Raw genomic sequence first — 21,141 nt, 5'->3', positions numbered from 1 at the left:
TTATTTTAGCATTGACCAATGAGTTTTTAAAATCACTTAAATATCATCCTTATTTGTTTCCATCTGTCAATCAAAAATATTTTTCTACTTTGCTGTTAAATGGGTTTCCTTTACTTGAAAAGCAGAACACCCTGTAACTGACAAGAATTTGCCATTCAGAAAAGCATCAACAGGAAACATCAGTGAAAATTCCTCAGTATAACAAGTCTTTGGCCACAATTCAGGATAGCATTTTTCTAAGGCTGCTCCCTATACGCTGCTGGAAATGTTAATGATTTCACCTCTGTACTTGTAAAAGTACTTACAATTGCCTTCACCATAGTTTAATTAGGTTTTCATCAAAGATGAACACTGAGGCACCTCTTAATATTATCTCCCTGGGGTCTAATGGCCCTGATGATTCTTTCAGACATCTGTAGCCTTACAATTTAGTTTTGACGATATCCTTTTAGTTGGAATGAGTATATTGGGCATTTGGGCAATGCCAGCTTGCAGAGAGCTGGTGGCAGATGGAATGAAATCTGCCTGGTATGCCTTCCCCTCCACATGAGCAGAGAGCCATCCATTTCCTCCATTAAGGAGTTGTCACTCAGCCCACCCAGCTGGAAGACCATTTTTGATAGCCAAGCTGGCTGATGGCAGACAATTCAGATACAAAGCACACTTTAAAAGGAGCTAAAACATCATTTGTAGGAAAATTGAAAATGCACAGCTTCCACCACAGCCAATTTTTTAATGACTGTAATATTTTAAGTGATTATTTTTGCCACTTCAGATTGCTCCTTAGAGAGGAGAGGTTTTTAAATTAAAATCTAGGCAACGCATAACAGTTGAGATATGAGGAGCAGAGGAAAGAGAAATAAGATGAATAAAATTAATTAAAATGGCATTGTTGGCAGAGCCATAAATTAGCCACTGGTTGGAAATAAAATATATTGGTATAGGAGTTTCTGGATTAAACTGGTATGTATGACTGAGTGACTAGAAATGGACTGATCTACACCCTACAAATCATTGTGTTTCCTAAGCCTTTCACCATAGCTATTATCATATAGAAATATATATATTTCCTACATCATATAGAAATTATCATATCATATAGAAATATCTATATTTCTATTATCTATTATCATAGATTATCATATAGAAATATATATATTATAGCTATTATCATATAGAAATATATATATTTCTATATAGCTATTATCATATAGAAATATATATATTTCCTACATCATATAGCTATTATCATATAGAAATATAGAAATATATATATTTCCTACATCCTGGTTCAATGGTCTTTAATGGTACAGACTTTCATGCTTATAAAAAAAATAGGAAGAGAATGATTTCTCTCATGAGGCAAAATGAATTTCTGTCATTTTCCACACATTCAATTTCTAGGTAATTTAATGCCAGTTAAAAAACTGAAAACTTGGCTATAAACACAGTCCAGGTGCAGGAGGGCTGAAGTGCATTTTCTCTAGTCAACACAATAGATTCAACCACAGTGAGCAAATTTTAGGGAGCTTAAAAAGTGTTTCTTTCTCATTATTTTATGGATTCATTAAGCATTTGAATCACTTTGTACTATGATTCATAAAGATTCAATTCACGGTATATTTTGTAACAAGTGTGTAATTATTTGGCAATAGTTATGACAACTCTAAAATGGCAATAGTGACAGATTTGAATTGGAGTAATGAGAGAAAGAATAACAATGTAAAATTCCATAGGGCAGTTGTTAACCTTGTCTGTAGGGATCAACTTAACTTTCAGAGCATCTGAAGTTTTCAGACTGGCCTCCTCAAATTAAGGCCAAGAATGCCAGGCGCAACGTGGGAGGCTGCAAGATACTGAGGAACAGAAGGGCTGGGGCTTTATAATACAATGTAGTTGGCTTTGAAAATCAAAGCTGTTTGATCTTGGAGAAGCCACTTAACCTCTCTGAGCCTCTATATTTTCATCTGTGAAATGGGGCAATTGTGAGGATTAGATGAGATAGTGTTAAGTAACATGCTTATTCTAAAGACTGATGAATCTTAGGAAATCAGTAAATGCTAATTCCCTTCCTTCTTTCGTCCCCTATCTTCATTCATTTATTTAAAAAACCTTACCTTAATGAGTGCCGCTATGCAAATAATTGGGCTATGTGCTGTGCTAAGTACAAAGATGATGGGTAATGTTACTATGTTTTGGATGTTCAGACAGAATAAAATAAATTTCACATTGAATAACGTATTAACTTAATTAGTGATTAAACGTGTCAGCTTCAGACCATAAACAAACAAGAAAAGGGTGCATAGTCAAGGAGGCTCTGGGGATTTGTTTGGTTATTTTTAGTAGAATTTATCGAAATTATTTGTTTCTGTGTTACTGCCACTCTTGTCATGGTGATTTGGCTCAATTCCATGTTTCACTAATGCTATTCCACATTAATTACTGTACAAATAGGCTGCATTGGGGGGAAATTGTGAAAAGCACACTACTTACGTTTAACCCTTCATCCCCAAAGTACTCTTATTAGCTTAAAATATATTCTGGCTCATTCTACAATATCATGTAGCCACCTCTTGGGGGAAACATGACAATAAGAGCAATGCAATCCAAAGTGAAGAACATCCCAAGCAAAGGGAATTTACAGAGACAGCATGCAATTAACCAAGTTGGAATCTGGCCAGAAAATCATAGGTAACATTCCGATTCTTAATGGAAAAAGACGTGGGAACATGGTCTCGCCACAAGTCTTACTGAGCTCAGGTTTATCCTCATTAGAAAGCCGGTACTCAAATCCCTCAAGTTACAGACCAGATAGTTTCCAGTACAGCGATTTGCAAAGCACATTTCTGGAAAGCATATCTGATTTCCTCCTGTTTGTCCTTACATTCTAAAAAAGGAAAATCACTGAATGGATTTTTTAAACCTTTTTCTGGGGTGCCCAATTCATGGAAGACAAGTTAGGCATTATAGTAGGCAGATACTGTTCTGCCAGGGGATTATATTCCCAAAAAGCACATTTAAAAATAAATTCTGCTTTGAATGTGATCACCCCTTTCACCATTTGTCTTTGACTTTTTTCACTAGCCTTGACTTGTGTTAAGACTACATTTTCAGGCAAATAAATTTACATTTTTTTCATAATTTGGATATTATAACCTTTATTCTCCATTAATGATTCAACAGTTTGTGACAATAGTATTAGACAGGTGACAGCAGAATTCCAGAATGAAAGCTCCAGTTTTTATTCAGGACTGGAGATCTGCCTAGTGTCCACTGGGACAAGGAATTTGGCAAATGCATAATGTACAAGAGCTATAAGAAAATTAATAGACTCTCTTGCTCTGACTTAATTCTTCTCCTTAATGGGTTGTTGAGTCACCTGATGGCTGTTGACTTCATTAGGGCCTTTTGGTGTTTGTTCAACTAGGAAAATTGTCACTATCATTGGATATTTATCAACAGTAAATGGAGGAGAGAGGAAGCAGTCTAACTGGAAGTAGAAATACTTCTAAATTCTGTATACTTAGTTACTCCCAATCCTTGGCACACATCTGCAAAATTTAATAATTTACTTTTTAAGAAAATTTCTTTTAAATACATTCGAGCACAGCCTATTCTAAAGGACAAACCTTCACAACAGAATCTGTGACATTTAGTACTGATTTACTTCTCAACACAAGTTGACATAAAAGTGTAAAAGGAGTAATCTGGAATTCTTTGCTATCCATACAATGAACTAGGGTAATAAACAGAAAAAGATTAGCAGATACAGGCACAGAAATCAGAGTGGGAAGATTTCTTAAAAATAAAAAAATACGAGGAACAGCCCATATCTCCTAGTGATCTGCACTTAATCTGTGAGTCAACTCCAGAGTTGACAGAAGCCAGTGATTTATGCCTTTGCAAGCTGAGGGTAACCAGGCTAGCTGAGCAGATATAAACATTTATTAACAGTGAGTGAGCAATGTGTGCTCTCTCTCTTTCTCTCTCTCTCTCACACACATGCAGATATCAAGGAGTTGTGGATGATTCCTGCTTTCAAAATACAAATTTTGGCTGCCACCAAAGACGGGAGTGAACAAACAAACAAAATGAAGCAGCTGCTTGACCAATATTTACCTCCATGGCATATTGATCCATCTGGAAATTCTGCTTCATTGGGTACTATTAAAAGATGAAGAAAACAGAAAAAAACAAAAACCAAAAAATCTGCTCATAGCTCTGTCCAAATCATTTGTTCCTGGGTTCTCCTCTGAGTACTCTCCTGACCTTTGCAGCTCTTCTCTCTAAGGGTGAGTTACAGAAAGCAGGTAGCTGGAGCAGCTCCAGCTTGACCCTTTAAAATCCTACATTTAGTGTTTTTCTTTGAACTTGAAATTAAGAACATTTTCAGATTGCAGGATGTGTTTTTGAGGAATTGGGAAGAGATGACTTTGATGGATTTGTCCAGATGTTTCAAGAATGACTAAGGACAATTAAGCACTAAGTACTCAGGGCCTTCACAGACATGCAATGTTCTCCTACCACAGATATAAAACTTGGAGGATAAGGTCTTCCTCATAGTGCTGGCACCTACAGATGATTCATGAAATGTCACCATTACTACTGCTGCTGCTGCTGCTGCTGCTACTACTTATAATTATGGTTATTATTATTTATTATCCAGTATCCATGCTACTCAATGGAGATGGACATGAGAATCCTACCCAAGGTGAAACGTTGATTCTTGATTCTATATGTCTTAAATGGAAGGGGCCAAAACATTCATTTCCCTTAAACCTTGATGACAAAACCAAGACCGTCTGCAATGAGTTGGAGTACCAGAAGTTGCTCTGAGATTAATCATTCCCCCATTTCAGGCAGGAAGAACGTGCCTCCCACTATTAAATGTGGCAAAACACCCACAGCCATCTGATAGAGAGCAGTGCTGTCAGGGGATGGCAGCTGTGGCAGCAACAGCCAATTCTAGCAACTGCAAATGATGGACTAACAGAGTATATTCCGTATCTTTAGAATAGACACAACTGACACAAATAATTCTTGATTAGTTTAGAAATTGTACATAAAAGTAATTTAAAAAAAGGATGCAATATTCTGTAAAAGAAGGAAATACCATCGTAACTAGTAAGGAAGGCAGGTGTTTCACTGTCAAGTGGGTTCAGGCTCCTTGCCTTGCTGAGTCCACAATGGACCTGCTGTGGAGACTGCTAATGAGGCTGGTGCTGTGCCTAGCTTTCTGACTTGCAGTACTAGACTTATTGGCATGCAGACCCCCACCTATTTGGTTGTGAACAGAGGCCTGCTTAGGGATTCATGGGAAATAAAAAAATTATGATGGTAATTAGAAGCACGATAAGAATGTGGTGCCCCTTTTCTTCCACGTGGGCAGGTTCTCTGGAAAAACACTGGAAGCTGAGTCAGGCAAGGCCATGACCTTGTAAAGAGAATGGAGGAGAAACACAGACAGCTGTCTAGGAAGAACATATTAATTCTGTAACCTCTTACAGTCCTCTTCAGCTTACCAATACAAATAAAAAAGTGCAACAAACATAAGGTCGGGTTCTACATTAAAAGCCGATACTGTTAGACATCTACTTCCTATTAATTACTAAAGAGCCAACAGATGGTAATGGCCTTCTACCAGCCCAGGGCAGATTTAAACTGGTGACCTATAATTGCAGTTCTCCAGATCACATAACTCCTTAAGTTAATTACTCCATTTGGTCTTCTATCATTCTGCCCTACTTGAGATAAACAAGGACAGGCTCAGATGAAATGAATTAAATAGTACCAAAGAAATTGAAAAAAAAAATCTCAAGAAGATAAGGAGAAATATGTACTATGAATGCCAGTGACTCATTTTTATATTTCCTATTTGACCTGCCACCCTCAAACATTATTTTCAACATCAACTGGACACTTTACATACTCACTACTCTCTATTACCTTATTTTATGAACGGTAGCACTTAAAAAATCACTTGTTGTTAATAAAGGAAACTACTATTGATATTATAATTACATGAATGTCATTTCAACTTAATTCCAGTGGAAACTATTTCTTATTTTGATTGCCAAAGTTACACTTACGGGCAATACTTGTGTCCAACCTAATCAATTTACTGCATTTGATTTTGATATTACTTTAATGACATATAAGGATGACATAATTTGTGAGTTCTGTATTTTTTCTATCGTTATCTCCTCCCATTGTAGCTATCAGCTCAATCCTTTTGCCTTTTACATATTTTTCTCCATATTCACTTCCCTGTAGAGTTTATTTGTTCTCAAAGTTTTCAGTGAAGAGGACACATACTTATTAGTCCTTTATATATGCCAGGCACTGTTCTAAGGGTTTTACATGTATCTTCTTATTTAATTATCACAACATGAGATGGATACTATTACTATCCCTGTTACAGGTGAGGACGCCAAGGAACCAAGAGGTTAAATAACTTGCCCAAAACCACATGGACAATAAACTGTGAAACCAAGATTTGAACCCAGTTAAGCCCATTTTCTTAACAGTTGTGCTATATCCAGTCCCATTCACAATATTTTTAGCTGCCTGCATGTCATCGCTGAATATAAAATTTATTTTCTTTCCCCACAAACTAGAGCTTGATATTTTTTCAGCTTTTCATTCGTTCAATTAGCACAATGTATCATGTACCAATACTGGAGATTCAAAAATGGTAGAAACAGTTCCTGAGCTTAAGAAGCTAACACGCTAAACAGGGAAACAGAAACATAACCACAAAGCAATGTTGTAAACACTCTCATAGATGTATATTTACGGCATAACAGAATGTTGAAATGGAACTAGGTTAGTGCTGGATTTGGTTAAGGTGCCAAGAAAATAGGTAGCAACTGCTCCACATTCCAAAGAGAGGTGATGGACCAACTATAAGGACTTAGCAAAAGAGGCGGTAAAATGGCTTAGCCACTTACTCAAATTGAGAGCACACAAGCCTGAAGCTGAAGTATGTAGGCAGCTGGAAAGCAGAGACATGATTACTTTAGAGAGGGGTGTTGGTGAACTGTGGGTCACACCCATGCCCTCGTCAGGGGAGGAGGGTACCTTCCCCTTGCCTCAAGCCTGGTGATCAGGACTTCAAGAACACCCCTTGGAAGGGATGCTCTAAAGGCTTAGACTAGTGCCCGGGGCTGCCTGGCGGGTAGCTGGGTAACAAGAGGGCTGCACTTCAAAGTAATTAACTTCTCTTCTCCCAATGATGGATTCAAGGTGAATGTTTACCATAGACTAGAATTGGGCCCATGCACACAAGAGGCAGTCTGGTTTGTCTAAGATCCTGCCCCCAAGGCCTTCCTGGAGGGGCAAGGAGCCCTTAGCAGAAAGAGGCTGAGGTCATGAGTCAGAGGCCCAGTGGCTAGGAGTGGAAGTAGACATGACCTGAGAGATGTATTGGGGAGCTACAGGTGAGAAATCCCCGTTCTGGTGAAAAGTAGGGGCATTTCCAAAGAGCTTTTTGGTAGAACCAAGAGAGAGCCAGCTTTGATCACTTGCCAGACCAAGGGATCAATAATTCCGGCTTACAGTGTCTGCCTCTTGATTCTTCTCCTGCCTCCTGACCCAGCCCTGGATAGTTCCGAGGCTAAAACTCATGGCGGGTAGCAAGGAGGGAGAAGGAGCTGACCTCTATCTCTATCCCTACTCAGCAGACCTAAGCTGGAGGAGAGGAGAAGCTATGGGCAAAGCTTGGAGTTTGCATTATTACGGTGAACTATGTGGTATTCGTTATGGAATGGAGACTGGTGACTAAAGTGACTGATTGCTTTTTTGGTCTAACAGTAGTCTGGGGACCTGCCTTAGGTTTGTGCAAAAAGGATAGAGGTTTAAAAAGCTGTCTGAGTGAATGCGAATGGTCACTAGCGAGGAAGAAAGAATGTTTTTTTGTAGCCAGTCTCCAACCTCAAGTCCTGCTTATTCAACCTCATGGTTATAGCAGCACAGAGAGGAGCCAGATGTTAACTACGCAAAACTTCACCCAGACAATGACATTTGAACTGGGCCCTGAATGATGCTGGGGAATGACTAGGCATAGAAAAAAGAAAGGTGGAAAAGCACGTCTAAGGGGGTGGGAGTGTGAAATTCTGTGTTGTGTTTGTGAGGCTGGCACACAGGGAAGCAGGAGATGAGGATGAAAAGTTAGGCTGGGCCGAGATTGGAAATCGCCTTGAATTACATGCTAGGGAGTTTGGCTTGTCTCCTCTAGGCCTACACAGGAAGCCATCAAAGGTCTTGAGTATGGAGGGTGCATGATGTAATTTCTTTTAAGGAATGACCATGTCATTTTTTTGTCAGTGGCGTCCCTTTGTATGAGCCTTGGCTCCAACATCCTTGTCACAGGAAGTCTGCTACCATGAAACTGTTGATTTCTCTTTCTTTAGTGTCCCCCTGTTCTCACTCTATTTCACCTTCCCTATAGATTACTGCAAATGCCTCCTACCTCCATATGGAAAATATTTTAATACTCCTTTCTCCTTAAGTTCCCTTTAGGTCAGCAGTGGTGGACCAGTAACTATGATTGTGAAAATAATATCAGCTGTTGTAGTGTGGAAGAAAAGGAAGCAACCAGTGCTTGGCCTGAACTTACTAAATTCTGATGTATCAACATCTGTCACCCAGAGAAAGGAATATATAGTACAAATGGAATAAAGCTGGAGTGAGATCAAGAAATATGAGAAAAACAAGAAGCTTTCAGCCTATAGCCAGAGAATGATGGTGAAGAAAATAGGCAGATAAATTAACAAATAGATGATGGGAAGAAACACAGGACCAATAGGGAGCATGTCAGTTTATATTTACTACTTGTAAGAGCAAAGTTATGTGGAGCTGAGAGTAAGAGTTCTGAAGTCGGATTCTGTATTTGAACCCTGGCTCTGCCACTGGAAAAGGGGCATTCTGGACAAGTTACTCAACACCTCCATGTTCACTTTCCACATCTGTAAAATGGGGCTAATCGAGCAAATTTTTATAGGTTTATAAAGATCAACTATATGAGATTATACATATATAATCTCACACACACATCTGGAAGAGCAAGTCCCTAGAATAATAAGTGAACGATAAAAAGTAGCTGTTCAGACTTCCCAGGTGGCACAGTGGTTAAGAACTGCCTGCCAATGCAGGGGACACGGGTTTGATCCCTGGTCTGGGAAGATCCCACATGCTGCAGAGCAACTGAGCCCCTGTGCCACAACTACTGAGCCTGCTCTCTAGAGCCCGCGAGCCTCAACTACTGAAGCCCGCATGCCTAGAGCCCGTGCTTCGCAACAAGAGAAGCCACTGCAATGAGAAGCCCGCGCACCGCAACGAAGGGTAGCCCCCGCTCGCCGCAACTAGAGAAAGCCCGCGTGCAGCAATGAAGACCCAACACAGCCAAATAAATAAATAAGTAAATGAGGAAATTGTTCACGTTCAGAGCAATTAAAAAAAAAAAAGTAGCTATTATTATTTAACCAAAGGGTATCCTATCTGTGCTTGGACAATTTTCCTTGAATAAACTCTACTTTGTAATGATGCACACTTTTTTGATTGCTGTTAGACTCGATCTTCAATTTAGTTAAGATGTAAACATCTTGGAGAGTTTTAATGAATATAGAAAAGATAACGTATAGGTTGAACAAACAAACACCCTCAAAACTAAAAAGTCCAAAATAAAGCAATGTTCAAAACATGTCCTATGACCAATAGGAACATCGAAATATGCCTTCTAATTGGTTGTATTTGGTTTTCATCTCAGAGGCCACCCGGTAAAGGAACAATATTTGGTGGAGAAATTGCATACAATTTAAATAAACAATTTTTATTTCTAGAACTCCAAATCACTTGGCAAAAGCAATTTTTCATGCTTAAATGTTTGAGCCAAAAAGCAAAAGGTTGGTCATGCAAATGAGTTAAAATGACAAACTCTTAGATTTTATCATTGCACTTATTTGAAATTTTAAAAAGAAATATCAGAGAGACTTCCCTGGTGGCCCAGTGGTTAAGAATCCACCTTCCAATGCAGGGGACGTGGGTTTGATCCCTGGTCGGGGAACTAAGATCCCACATGCCATGGGGCAACTAAGCCTGCACGCCACAACTACTGAGCCTGCACGCTCTAGAGCCCGCGTACCACAACTACTGAGCCCACAGCCACAACTAGAGAGAAACCTGCACGTTGCAACGAAGAGCCCTCCTGCCACAACGAAAGATCCTGTATGGGGCAACTAAGACCCGATGCAGCCAAATAAATTAATTAATTAAAAGGGAAAAAGAAACATCAGAGAAAAGTTTCTACTTGATAGCCAAAGACCCTTGTATAAATCATTACTACAATGACTTTTTTCTTAGTAGGCCTAGGTAACTAGGCAAGTCTGAAACATGTGATTAGTAAGCTTATGAGTAAGATGAGAGACCACAAAGCAAAAGTATACTCCACACAAAGTTGTAATTTAAGTAACCATTACTATGAAGCAAAACCACACTTCATGCATTTTTATCATGGGTGGTACCAAAGTACAGTGCATTAAGGCACCAAAAAGCTAATTATATAAGTATAATGATGACTTACAAAACAAGGCATAAAAAGTACATTTATATAGTAACGGGAACTGAGACCAAATAATCACCGATGATTATCACGGGAAAAGGATGTGAATCCCAGGCCCTGAGGTCTCCATGTGTTTCCTGGGTTTCTTCTTGCCAATGTTGAACAGTGACAACAGAAATCCTTCTCTTCATCAAGTAGTAGTGGGATATGACATGGGATATCCTTACAAAGGTTCTTTTCCATACCCATATGAAAGGCATCCATGGACTCTCTTTAAAGGAACCTAAGTTTTAGAGTCTTTGTCAAAACAAATTTCCATAAGGTTTCCTGGGTGTTTTCTCATGCTGAGCAAAGATGATGCCTGTTCCTAATGCTAGTCAATTGGTGTAATTTCATCAACTTAAAATAAAACATCTAGAGTTTGATTTGTTAAGCAACAAGTTATTGTGTCAGGGGAGTTTCCTAAAAAGGTGAAGGTTTTCTAAATAATTTGGAACCATTTTGGACCATGTTTCTAGAATTCAAATAAATTATTCAAAGGAGATGAGCATTTTAGATCTTTATATTCTGCTTGGGACTCCTCCTGTGACCTCACCCCCATGCAGCACAGGATTTTTTTTGTACCAGTGAGTCACATTTTAAAAAATTCTCCAATCTGCATCTGTACTTTATTTGTATATACTGGAAACTTCAGAGAGTCCAGTTGAGGGTCTAATGGTATTTTTAAATATTGCCTAGGCACAATTTCTTACTCTACACACTCTCTGGACAGACAAGCTCATGATTTCAATTCTCATTCAAAAGGTTGATAATTGCCAATTTTGGATCTTCCTCTGAGTTTCTGATCCATACATCTAACCTCCCACCAGATGCTGCTTCTTGCCTGCCCCGCCCCCCAGGATTATCAAAATCAACATGTCCAAGGTGAATTCAGCTCCTGTAATCCCGTTCCTCTTCCTGTTTCCTGTTTCAACAAATGGCATCGTTGTTGAAACAACGATGCCCAAACCTTGTCCTTGACACCTCCCACTCCATCATCATCTCAGTCAGTCCCCAATCTTCTCCATTTCCTCCTAAAAATCTCTGAATCCATCCATATTTTCCCATCATCTCTCCTCTAGTTCTGGTCAATGTGATCACCCATTGGACTACTGTTTGCAGCCTTCTATTTGGTTTTCCTGTATGCACTCTTTCCCTTCCATTCTGTCCTCCAGCCTCGAAGGGATATTTCAAAACTCAGATCTAATTATCTGACTTATTCAGAGTACTTCGGCGACTCCCCATCAACTTCAGGATAAAGTTCAAACTCTACAGCAGCTTTCAAGAGCTTTAAGGTTTCATCACTGGCCATATCTTCAGACTTTATCACAAGTCTCCACTCAAAATCTGTTAGACAACTATTTGGAACATTGTCCAAGGCCTCTGCTTTATGCTATCACCTTCCAGCCTTTATGTATGTGATTTATGATTCTAGAAACACTATTCCTCCCTCCCGTCCAATTTGAAATTACCCTTCATTCTCTGCTTGTATCCCTATTCTCCTGGATAGTCTTCTTAATCCCTCAAGTCTGGATTTGGTACTGTATGTTGTATTTCCACAGCACTCTAAACTTTCCCAGCAAATCAACAATGATGCTACTTTGCACATGCATGTTGACATGTCTAACTCCCCCACTAAACTGACAGCCAGTGAAGGAAGAGACATATCTGCCTTTTTGTGTTTATATTCTCTAGGTTCAGCCCAGTACATGGCACCATGGATTCTCAAAAATACTTGTTAAAGGGATAAATAAATGAATGATTTTCCTTGCTTACAAGGGAGGGTAAAGTAATATTACCTGTTCTTTTAATAGTGGCTTTAGTAAAACTTATCTTTGTACAATTTGGTTTACTGAGCTTTAAGTTTTAGAGGAGAGGAGAAGGAACAAAAGAGAGATCAAACCTTCACTGTAGCTCCTGGGAAGAAAAGCCAGTTGCCCGTGTCTATTGGATCCAGATTATCTTCTAAAACAACTTGTCTGTGAGCTGAGTTGATGACCAGGACGTTATCTAAAGCCCAGCAGGCTTCATATACTTCACCTACTCGGAGATTTTCCTGCTTCCACTGAAACTGGACGTTCTCCCCTTTGGCGTCTTCAGGAAGGTAGAGGATATGGACGATTGTGCTGACATTGGAAGGGGCTCTGGAGAGACGAGAACTGGTGTCACAATAAAGTTCAACAGTGTCCACTTTACTTTTCTTAGAGATCCGTTTTGTTTCTTAATTAAGACTGTGGTTTTCTTATCTTAAAAATATTGTACACATTACAGATTAAATACTAACAATCCCATACCCCTTAAATCTTTTAATACATGCTGATTATTAAGATGTTCGTATTGAGTGATGAAAGTTTAAATATTAAATGTCTTAATGAGCTTTACGTTTAACACAAGGCAGGCAGTAAGCATATTCAGGCAAGCCAGTAAAGGGATAATTGAAGAGAAAATGGTGCACAACTGCCATGGCTCCTGTAAAAAATCAAAGTGTATCCAGCACAGTTTTTTGTGAATGGTAGACACTCAATCTACAACCATACACTTGGGACTTCCCTGGTGGTCCAGTGGTTAAGACTCTGTGCCTCCATTGCAGGGGGCACACGTTCGATCCCTGGTCGGTGAACTAAGATCCCGCATGCCGTGAGGCCAAAATAAATAAATAAAATAAATAAAAGTGCTTTAAAAAAATAAATAAAAATAAAACCATATTTTTTATGATACTGAGAAGAAAAAAAGGAGAAAAACTATAAAATTATCTTAATTTTAATTCTTATTTTGAAATTTTGCATCTATTAGAGATCACTGTATGCTGTATGTTTCATAATCAGTCTTTATGTAATAGTTATTTTATTTCTAGTAACCAGATACATTTTTGTTTTGAAAATGTCAGATTTGCCATGAGAATTAAATGCTCTCATTTTGAATTCTTTAGAATTCCATGCAGACCAGTCTTTAAAAACATGATATAATTTAACATGATTTTTATATTACATCTGTTACATCTAGGTCCTTTTGCTATATATATATATATATATATATATATATATATATATTTTTTTTTTTTTTTTTTTTTTTTTTTTCGGTACGTGGGCCTCTCACTGTTGTGGCCTCTCCCGTTGCGGAGCACAGGCTCCGGACGCGCAGGCTCAGCGTCCATGGCTCATGGGCCCAGCCGCTCCGCGGCATGTGGGATCTTCCCAGACCGGGGCACGAACCCGTGTCCCCTGCATCGGCAGGCGGACTCTCAACCACTGCGCCACCAGGGAAGTCCTGCTATATAATATTTTTATTAGACATTTTATTCTACTAAAGTAGAAACCTGCTACAGTAAAAATGATGGCTTTAGCCAAGATTAAAAGTAGTACTAAAATACAAACTAGTATAGGGCTTACTATAAATCAGTTTTGAAAGGACTAGAGAAAAGCCATATTTTTCACTCACCAATGAAGCACACAGAAATCCGCAGAATTATCTGTGCAGGTTATGAATGGTGTACCTTACCTTTGGGGGTAATCAATTCCCTTTCCTTTAAAATATTTAATGATGACTATGTTTTTAACTTCAAAAAGAATTTAAACTAATGAAGATGCTACATTTTAGTTTTAGGAAGTGATTGAAAATATGTCCACTCTGATCACTAATAGTAAATTTGCATTAAATGAGTATGATAGTTTGGTGCCTGGACTAAAATTGAAAGTCTCATTTAGTGAAAAATAAATGGAATCAACTGAGTGTGATCTTTATATCTTGTAATTAAATGTGTACACTCACTATTTGCCATATCAAAAGCGTGTGGCTGTTTTTCAGCAAGAAACGGCACTACAATTTATCTAAACTAGGGTGTATAACTATTAGAGAAAAAATGGAGGCATGAGTAAAACTTCCAATACTTATGCTGCTTTGCTTAAAGCCATTTATATAAATCAGTATTTAATATGAATGCATTTTCATAATAACTACTAGAAATTAGAAGGAAGAACAAAATGCTCTGTTATAAAATTGGCAAGTGGCACAGCATGTCAGAGCTTGGCTTGTACCAGGTGTCTATAAATAATATCTTATCCTGCCACAGAGGGAGACAATCTATTAAAATCCATGAGTTAGAATCATTTTTCTCAGTTTTTGGTTAGACTAGAGCTTGAACGTGTGAGACTTTTATTTTTATTTGAAATACTACTAGAAACTTTGGACAGATTGGTTTAATATTAAAGACTAAGAACCTAATATTTATTCTTCTCCCCCAAATAAATCACAATTCTTTCAATATGGAAAAATGGTAAGGAAAATAGCGTGAGAAAAGAAAACTGTCACAGAACTGATGGAAAATGTTCTACGTGAGTCATGCTAATTTAAGAACTAAACTGATAAGAATAACCACTTAATAAAATTTCAAGGTATTTTTTCCTTTAAATACCTCACCATACCTGAAATCAAGCACCCATTTTGAATTTTATGATTTAAACTACACAGAAATAGTTAACATAGTTGGAGTTTTGCTAAATGTAATCAAATATTTTCAACCTGAATGAACTTCTCCCTCTTTAAGCATCAACCTAATTTTCTTTTTTCAAAGGGATTTTTTTTAAATAAAGAAAATGTAATAAATGATTACAAGTCGCATCACAATTATGATAACAGAATTTTAGAACTGGCCTTAGGGAAGTTAGAAGGAAAATGACAGAACTAGAGATTGGATCCAAAAGGCTATTAACTCATTATCATCACAGACTGGAAGGAATTTAGGTGGTAATCTGATATATTCCTAGGCCTATAAACCAGGCCACAGCCAGGCCACCTAAAGAGATGGGTGGTGATGTTATTTTGGGGAGAATTCCATCAGAAAGGTTAGTATCTCAAATGTACTTTTACCAAAAATAAATAGTTTGTTATAGCTACTACTGACAGTGTTAAGTATTGAATGGAAAATGACACTTTTAACAACCTTGTTCAAACAGAGCAGGTAATAATATGTGCATCAATGTAATTCAACATAATTAACAACCAGAGTACTTTTAACCATGAGGAATAAAGCCAGTGGTAGAATGAAGGTAAACAGGGAAGCAGAAATCCACCTACGTCAAAATTTATGAAGATACTTTAAATGACAACAAACCTAATTTTCTCAAGCTGAATCCAGTCCACAGTATTGTTCTTGGCATATGACACAATGATGCAAGGGTCTGAATAACTAAAGCGACATGAACCTGAACCTGTAAATAGCAATAACAATAAATTTCAAAGTTAATACAGTGTAATTACATATTATCCTTCCTGATAAATACGCTAGATAATTTTCTAACCACGTAGATAGTTATCTGATCATTTCCCCATTCTTCTAACTATGCTAAAATTTCTTGTAATCTGTTCTGATAAACATTATTTGATAAATAATTTTAAGAGTTGAAAAGAGGTAAAAAAGGTAAATTTCAGGTCTCTTTAGAAATACATGAACTTCTAAATTAAATTTCAATATAAGCGTTCAGTTCTATACCAAGAAATATCTAAATATTATAGAATGATTAATATGGATCTTACAAGTTAATATCAATAATGATTTCATTTAATGGCATGTGAGTCATTCAGCTGTATGAAGAATAAAAATAGCATTCTTCTTCTGTGTGTGTGTTATTTAAATGATGAGGCAGTATGTGAGGAACTAAAATACTGTAAAGTAAATTCAAGTACTAAATGAATGAGAGCTATTAGAGATATGATTGATATTATTCTACTACAGCCCAACATAAAAGCTAGACGTTATGTCCCATTGTGGATATCCGGTCATTGTCTTTCACTATTATTTTCAATACTGGAGATATGACTACCAAAGAAAGTTTTAAAACTCTGATAAGAATTTGTTTTTACATGTTCATTGAATACATACAAGAAAGCACAATTTGACTGTAATATCAAAGATCTTCATAGATTCCGAAACCAGCCATGAAACATAAGCCAGGAGTTTATTGTAACTCAATAGCAGGGTTTTTTATACTATATTAAAAACAAATGAACCAAAATAAAAGAAATAGGACAATTTATTTTTAACTCTCATCCATCTGCTAGAGGAGCCCTGGTTTCAGCAAATGGCATCTGTTGATGGTTTTTACATTTGTAGTACTCAGGAGTTCCAAGCTTTAATCAAACTCATTTATTTTATTTCAGTGGTGTTTAGTACAACACCAGTTAGTGTGCAATTGCCAAAGTTGGCAGTGTGCTAAAAAGGCCAAACAGCCGTTTTCCTAGATTTATTCGCACAGCTAAGATGTAGATGGAAGCGCATGAGAGAAGGCTACTGAAAGGAAAGTTCCACAGCAACCCTGAGCTCAAACAGAAACCTACTTTATGCCATTTTGATCATTGCTAAGTTCCACCTTTCTTAAGCAGCTGCTTAAAATAAATATCAAACTGTGGCGCCGGAAATGGAAACAGCCAGGATTATGTGAGACAAACTTCAACACCAAGAAATATGAGGTCTGGCAGACAATCTGTCTTTTCAAAAGACAGTTCAAACTGGCCTAAAGAATGTAAATGGTATTTATGTGCTTCCTTCGTGTTTTATACACCATAAGTACCTAAAAGCAAATGTATAAGGTGAATCCCAAAAAAGGAAGGGATAGAACAAATGATAACCAAAAAATGTTCCTTACAGAAGCAATTCGGTGGAAATTATTTACAAATTGAAAAAAGAGAAGGAAAGCTGATAAACATGAAAATAAAAATGTGTCTAAATATGACCCTGATGACCAATATGACCCCTTTCCTGTCTATTTTCTTATGTTACCATCTCAGTGTTGCGAGAATAAGTTTACTATGCACCCATAAAACAAAAAAGGTACCTGGCCGGTGACTCACTTTTTCTTAGTCATTAAACTCTTTTGTACCTCAACTATTAATATCTTCTGAACTCATCTCCTCCTCACTATTGTCAATGGACTCTCAGTAGCTCTTGCCAAAACTTTTTAATAATGATTAGCTGGTCTCCCTGTCTTCAGCCTTACATGTCCTCACCCAGCCCCACTCTTGCCAGTGCTCTTCCTACAAGTGAACTGAATTGTTACCTCCCTGCTTATAATCCTTCAACAATTTTTCAGTCCCTTCAGGAGAAAGCAGTACTTCTACCCCAGTGAGATAATGGTGCACAGTTTCTAGAGATCATATGTGTAACCTGGAAAACAGAACTAGCCCAGGGTTCCCATGTGAAAAGATAGCTCAAAAGCCACAGGGACTCCCAACAAAGGAGTGGACAACTAGAAGACCAGGACTGAGGTGTGCGGTACGAACGGACAGCCAGAGGCGAGGTACTGCCCATGCCAAGGGAACTTCCCCTCCTGGAAGAAGCGCCACCCAAGAGAACCAGTCAGCTTTGGATAGTTGCCTCCCTCTGGGAGCACTCCCCATCAAACTACCATCCCAAATGGTGCCAAGCCAGTGAATAAATGATTCTCCATGCCCACTCCTAATACAGCTGTTCCACATAGACTGGGTGAATTTCTTCTTCACATAAGCCCTTCTGAATTGCAGCCCCACTGTCACATAGACTTCTGTCAACAGAATAAGATTTCCCCTTGCCCAGGTTGACAACGGTTGCTTGACTCTGTCTGTGATAAAGGGAGCAAAGAGTTAATTTACGTCCACGTGCCCACATGCCTAACGCCACCCCCAACTCCCTGCCCCCAGATCCGGTGGTGCAGAGCTATCACATACCTCAAAGCACCTCTGATGCAGTGACGAGACAATAATGAGCAGGTGCCACCTACAACAGGTACTTCTTTCTTTCCCCTCTTAAATCGAAGATGTTTAATTGCCAAAGCTGATATTTAACACCAGAAAGGAAAGACAAACCCAAGTGAAAAATGCAAAATATCCTCTCACTTGCAGATCCATTTTCTCTCTTTCAGGTCACTTCCAATGTAATTGTAGTCCTTCACTCTAAAGTAGTAACTTTGCAAGGATTTAAACAATTGCTGAAGGAGGGAAGATACTTTAGAACCATGGTTATAAAAGTATGGCCTGAGAATCATGATGAACTTAAAGAGGTCTAAAAATTCAAACTCTTTCTTTGGTTCTTACCGACAAATGAGGAAATTCCATATATTTCCATTTTGACCCACATCAAGGATACAAGTAGCCTACAAAGTGATTAAGGGTTCCTAAAGTTTCATACTCATAGATAAAACTGATGAACTTCTAGAACTTACTGAGGACCCCCATCTAACAGTCTAGGATATCTGGCTCCAGTGTAGAGCTACAAACACCAGGATTACTGCAATATCCCCAGTTTGGGGGAGGACAGGATATTTTGTGTTAAAGGTACCTCATGAATGTTGTTTCCAGTTGGTCTTGGTTGTCAATTCTTGATTTTAAATTGACAAATAAATTGATAAATGATAAAGATAAACCTACATGAATTTACTGTAACTGTCATTTACATTATTATTGATTATTTAGTCAACCCCACAGTACATAATGATGGATACTTTTTTCAGCAGCATTTCTGGCCTATTATTGTCTTACAGTTTGTCCTATGGCTTAAGACATATATGCACTGCAATATAACTACAAGCCATCTCTACTCTTCTGCGAAAGGAGATATCTACATAATGCCTTGAAACTACCTTGCAACAAAACCACCTTTCATTGATGATGTCCTGAATCTGTGCTATTGAATTTGTGCCTATGAATTTATGCTATTTTAATAACTTGCTCTACATTATCAAATTATGTATAAAAATACTGGGTTATTTTTTAAATTTTTGGAATTTTAACATACAATCCTATGTCTAAGTTCCTTTTTATTAGGTTAACAATGCACCATGTATAGTTAAGAAAAACAGAGACCCAGACAGTAATGCCCTCATCTTTTCAACCACTGCACCAGTGTTTTCTGCCTTCCTCCTGTTATACTGGATGAAGTGTTTCTGTTCTTACCAATGGTGAACCTTCTCATGTGGTCTAGATCCCATCTTCTCTTGTTCTTTAAGATTTCCCCTCTTTCTCTTGTATCACCAATTTCTGCCAATGAGTTTCCTGGATCATTCCTATTGTCATACAAACATCATAGAAACATACAAAGCATCTCCCATCTTAAAAAAGTTTTTTTTGATGTCACACCCCTAACTTCTGTTCCTTCCAATCCTATTTTTGTTTCCCTTTATAGCAAGACTTCTCAGAAGGGCTGTCCAGTGATTGCCTCCACTTTGTCACATCCTCCGATTCCCTTTCCCTTCCACCCCGAAACTGCTCTTGGTTAGGTGTCTGGGGAGTCCGTGTTGCCAAATAAACAGATCATTTCCCCATATTCAGGTTACTTGACTTCTCAGCAGGATTTGTCACCGTGCATCCCTCCTTTTTTCTTGGATACTTTCTTCTACCACCTTCTTGATTTTTCTCCTGCTTCACTGACTGCCGCCTCTCAGTCTCTTTTGTTGCCCTTTTCCTTCTTGATCTCAAATTGTTTTGGTAGCTTTCTCTTCTCTTATCTACATTGCCTCCTTTTACTTTGAAGCTTTAAATAATATCTATAACAGATAATACCCAGAATTATATTTTCCATGAGATCCACACTTATAGATCCAACTGCTACTCACCATCTCTAATGGACAACTCAGACTCTTTTAAGTCAAAATTAGAATTATTGGTTTTCCACCCCCCAAATATCTAGGATACCCTTTTCATTTCAAATGACACCACCCCAGATGCTCAAACAAAGCACTAGGTGTCATCTTTGGTTCCTCCCTTTGCTTCACTGCCCACTTCCAACCCATCAGCCTGGGAGTTCTGACTCCAAAATATTGTTCAGCTTCTATTCCTCTCTACTGCTACCACCTTAGTCAAGTCAGGGTCATGTCTTGGTGGTTTTCTTACTCCCTTTTTTATCCTCCTATAATCCATTCTCCACACAGCAGTAAGAGGTCTTTCAAAAACAGAGGAATCTTTTAAACTGTTTTAGCGATCATGTCATTCATTCGTGGCTTAACATCCTCTCAAGGCTTCTCAGCCCACTAGGAATAAAAGGTTGAGCTCCCTCCATGACGCAGAGCTTCCCTTGTACCACTCTTCTCGTTTACTGTGTTCCAGACACTGTGGACTTTCTTTCTTCTCCCTGAACACTCCATCTCAGGGCTTCCATGCCCCTTCTCTCTGCCTACAACTACACTGATTATGTCAATTTCCTCATACTCTATTCTCTCCTCATTCCATTCATATCTTTCCCCACAGACCACCCCTTGGCTGGGTCCATCTTCTCTCTTGGGGTTCTGTGCAAACATCACCTCCTCAAAGAAGCCTTCCCTGCGCATTCAATGTAAACACCTCCATGCCCCAGGGTCCAATCATCCTCCATCTTATCACTCCATTTTAAGTTATTCATAGTACTTACCACTGTCTAAATTTACCTGTTTATTTACTTGTTCACTTGATCATTGTTCATCTCCTGTTAGAATGCAAGCTCCACTGAAGGAGGAACATGTCTGTCTTGTTTACTACTTGTGTCCTTGGTACCCAGAATAGTGCGTGGTGCACAACGGAAGCTCAATAAACTCTGGCTGGAT

The 21,141-nt window shown here is 38.3% G+C and overlaps 1 protein-coding gene across 5 annotated transcripts in view; it reads right to left on the bottom strand.

Annotated features, from left to right (window-relative positions):
• Positions 1 to 21,141, bottom strand: part of RELN (reelin) — a 697,060-nt gene that overhangs the window by 210,749 nt on the left and 465,170 nt on the right. For all 5 annotated transcript variants that reach the window (XM_079932058.1, XM_079932060.1, XM_079932059.1 and 2 more), the window contains 2 exons: positions 15,708 to 15,804; positions 12,501 to 12,741 (listed from right to left, as the gene is read on the bottom strand). In XM_079932058.1, coding sequence (XP_079788184.1) covers positions 12,501 to 12,741; positions 15,708 to 15,804 — 338 coding nt within the window. The remainder of the gene's footprint in view (positions 1 to 12,500; positions 12,742 to 15,707; positions 15,805 to 21,141) is intronic.

Source organism: Stenella coeruleoalba (assembly GCF_951394435.1).
Source record: "Stenella coeruleoalba genome assembly, chromosome: 9".
NCBI lineage: Eukaryota > Metazoa > Chordata > Mammalia > Artiodactyla > Delphinidae > Stenella > Stenella coeruleoalba.
Note: the sequence above shows the minus strand (reverse complement) of the source record. Positions and strands in the feature narration are given on the sequence as shown.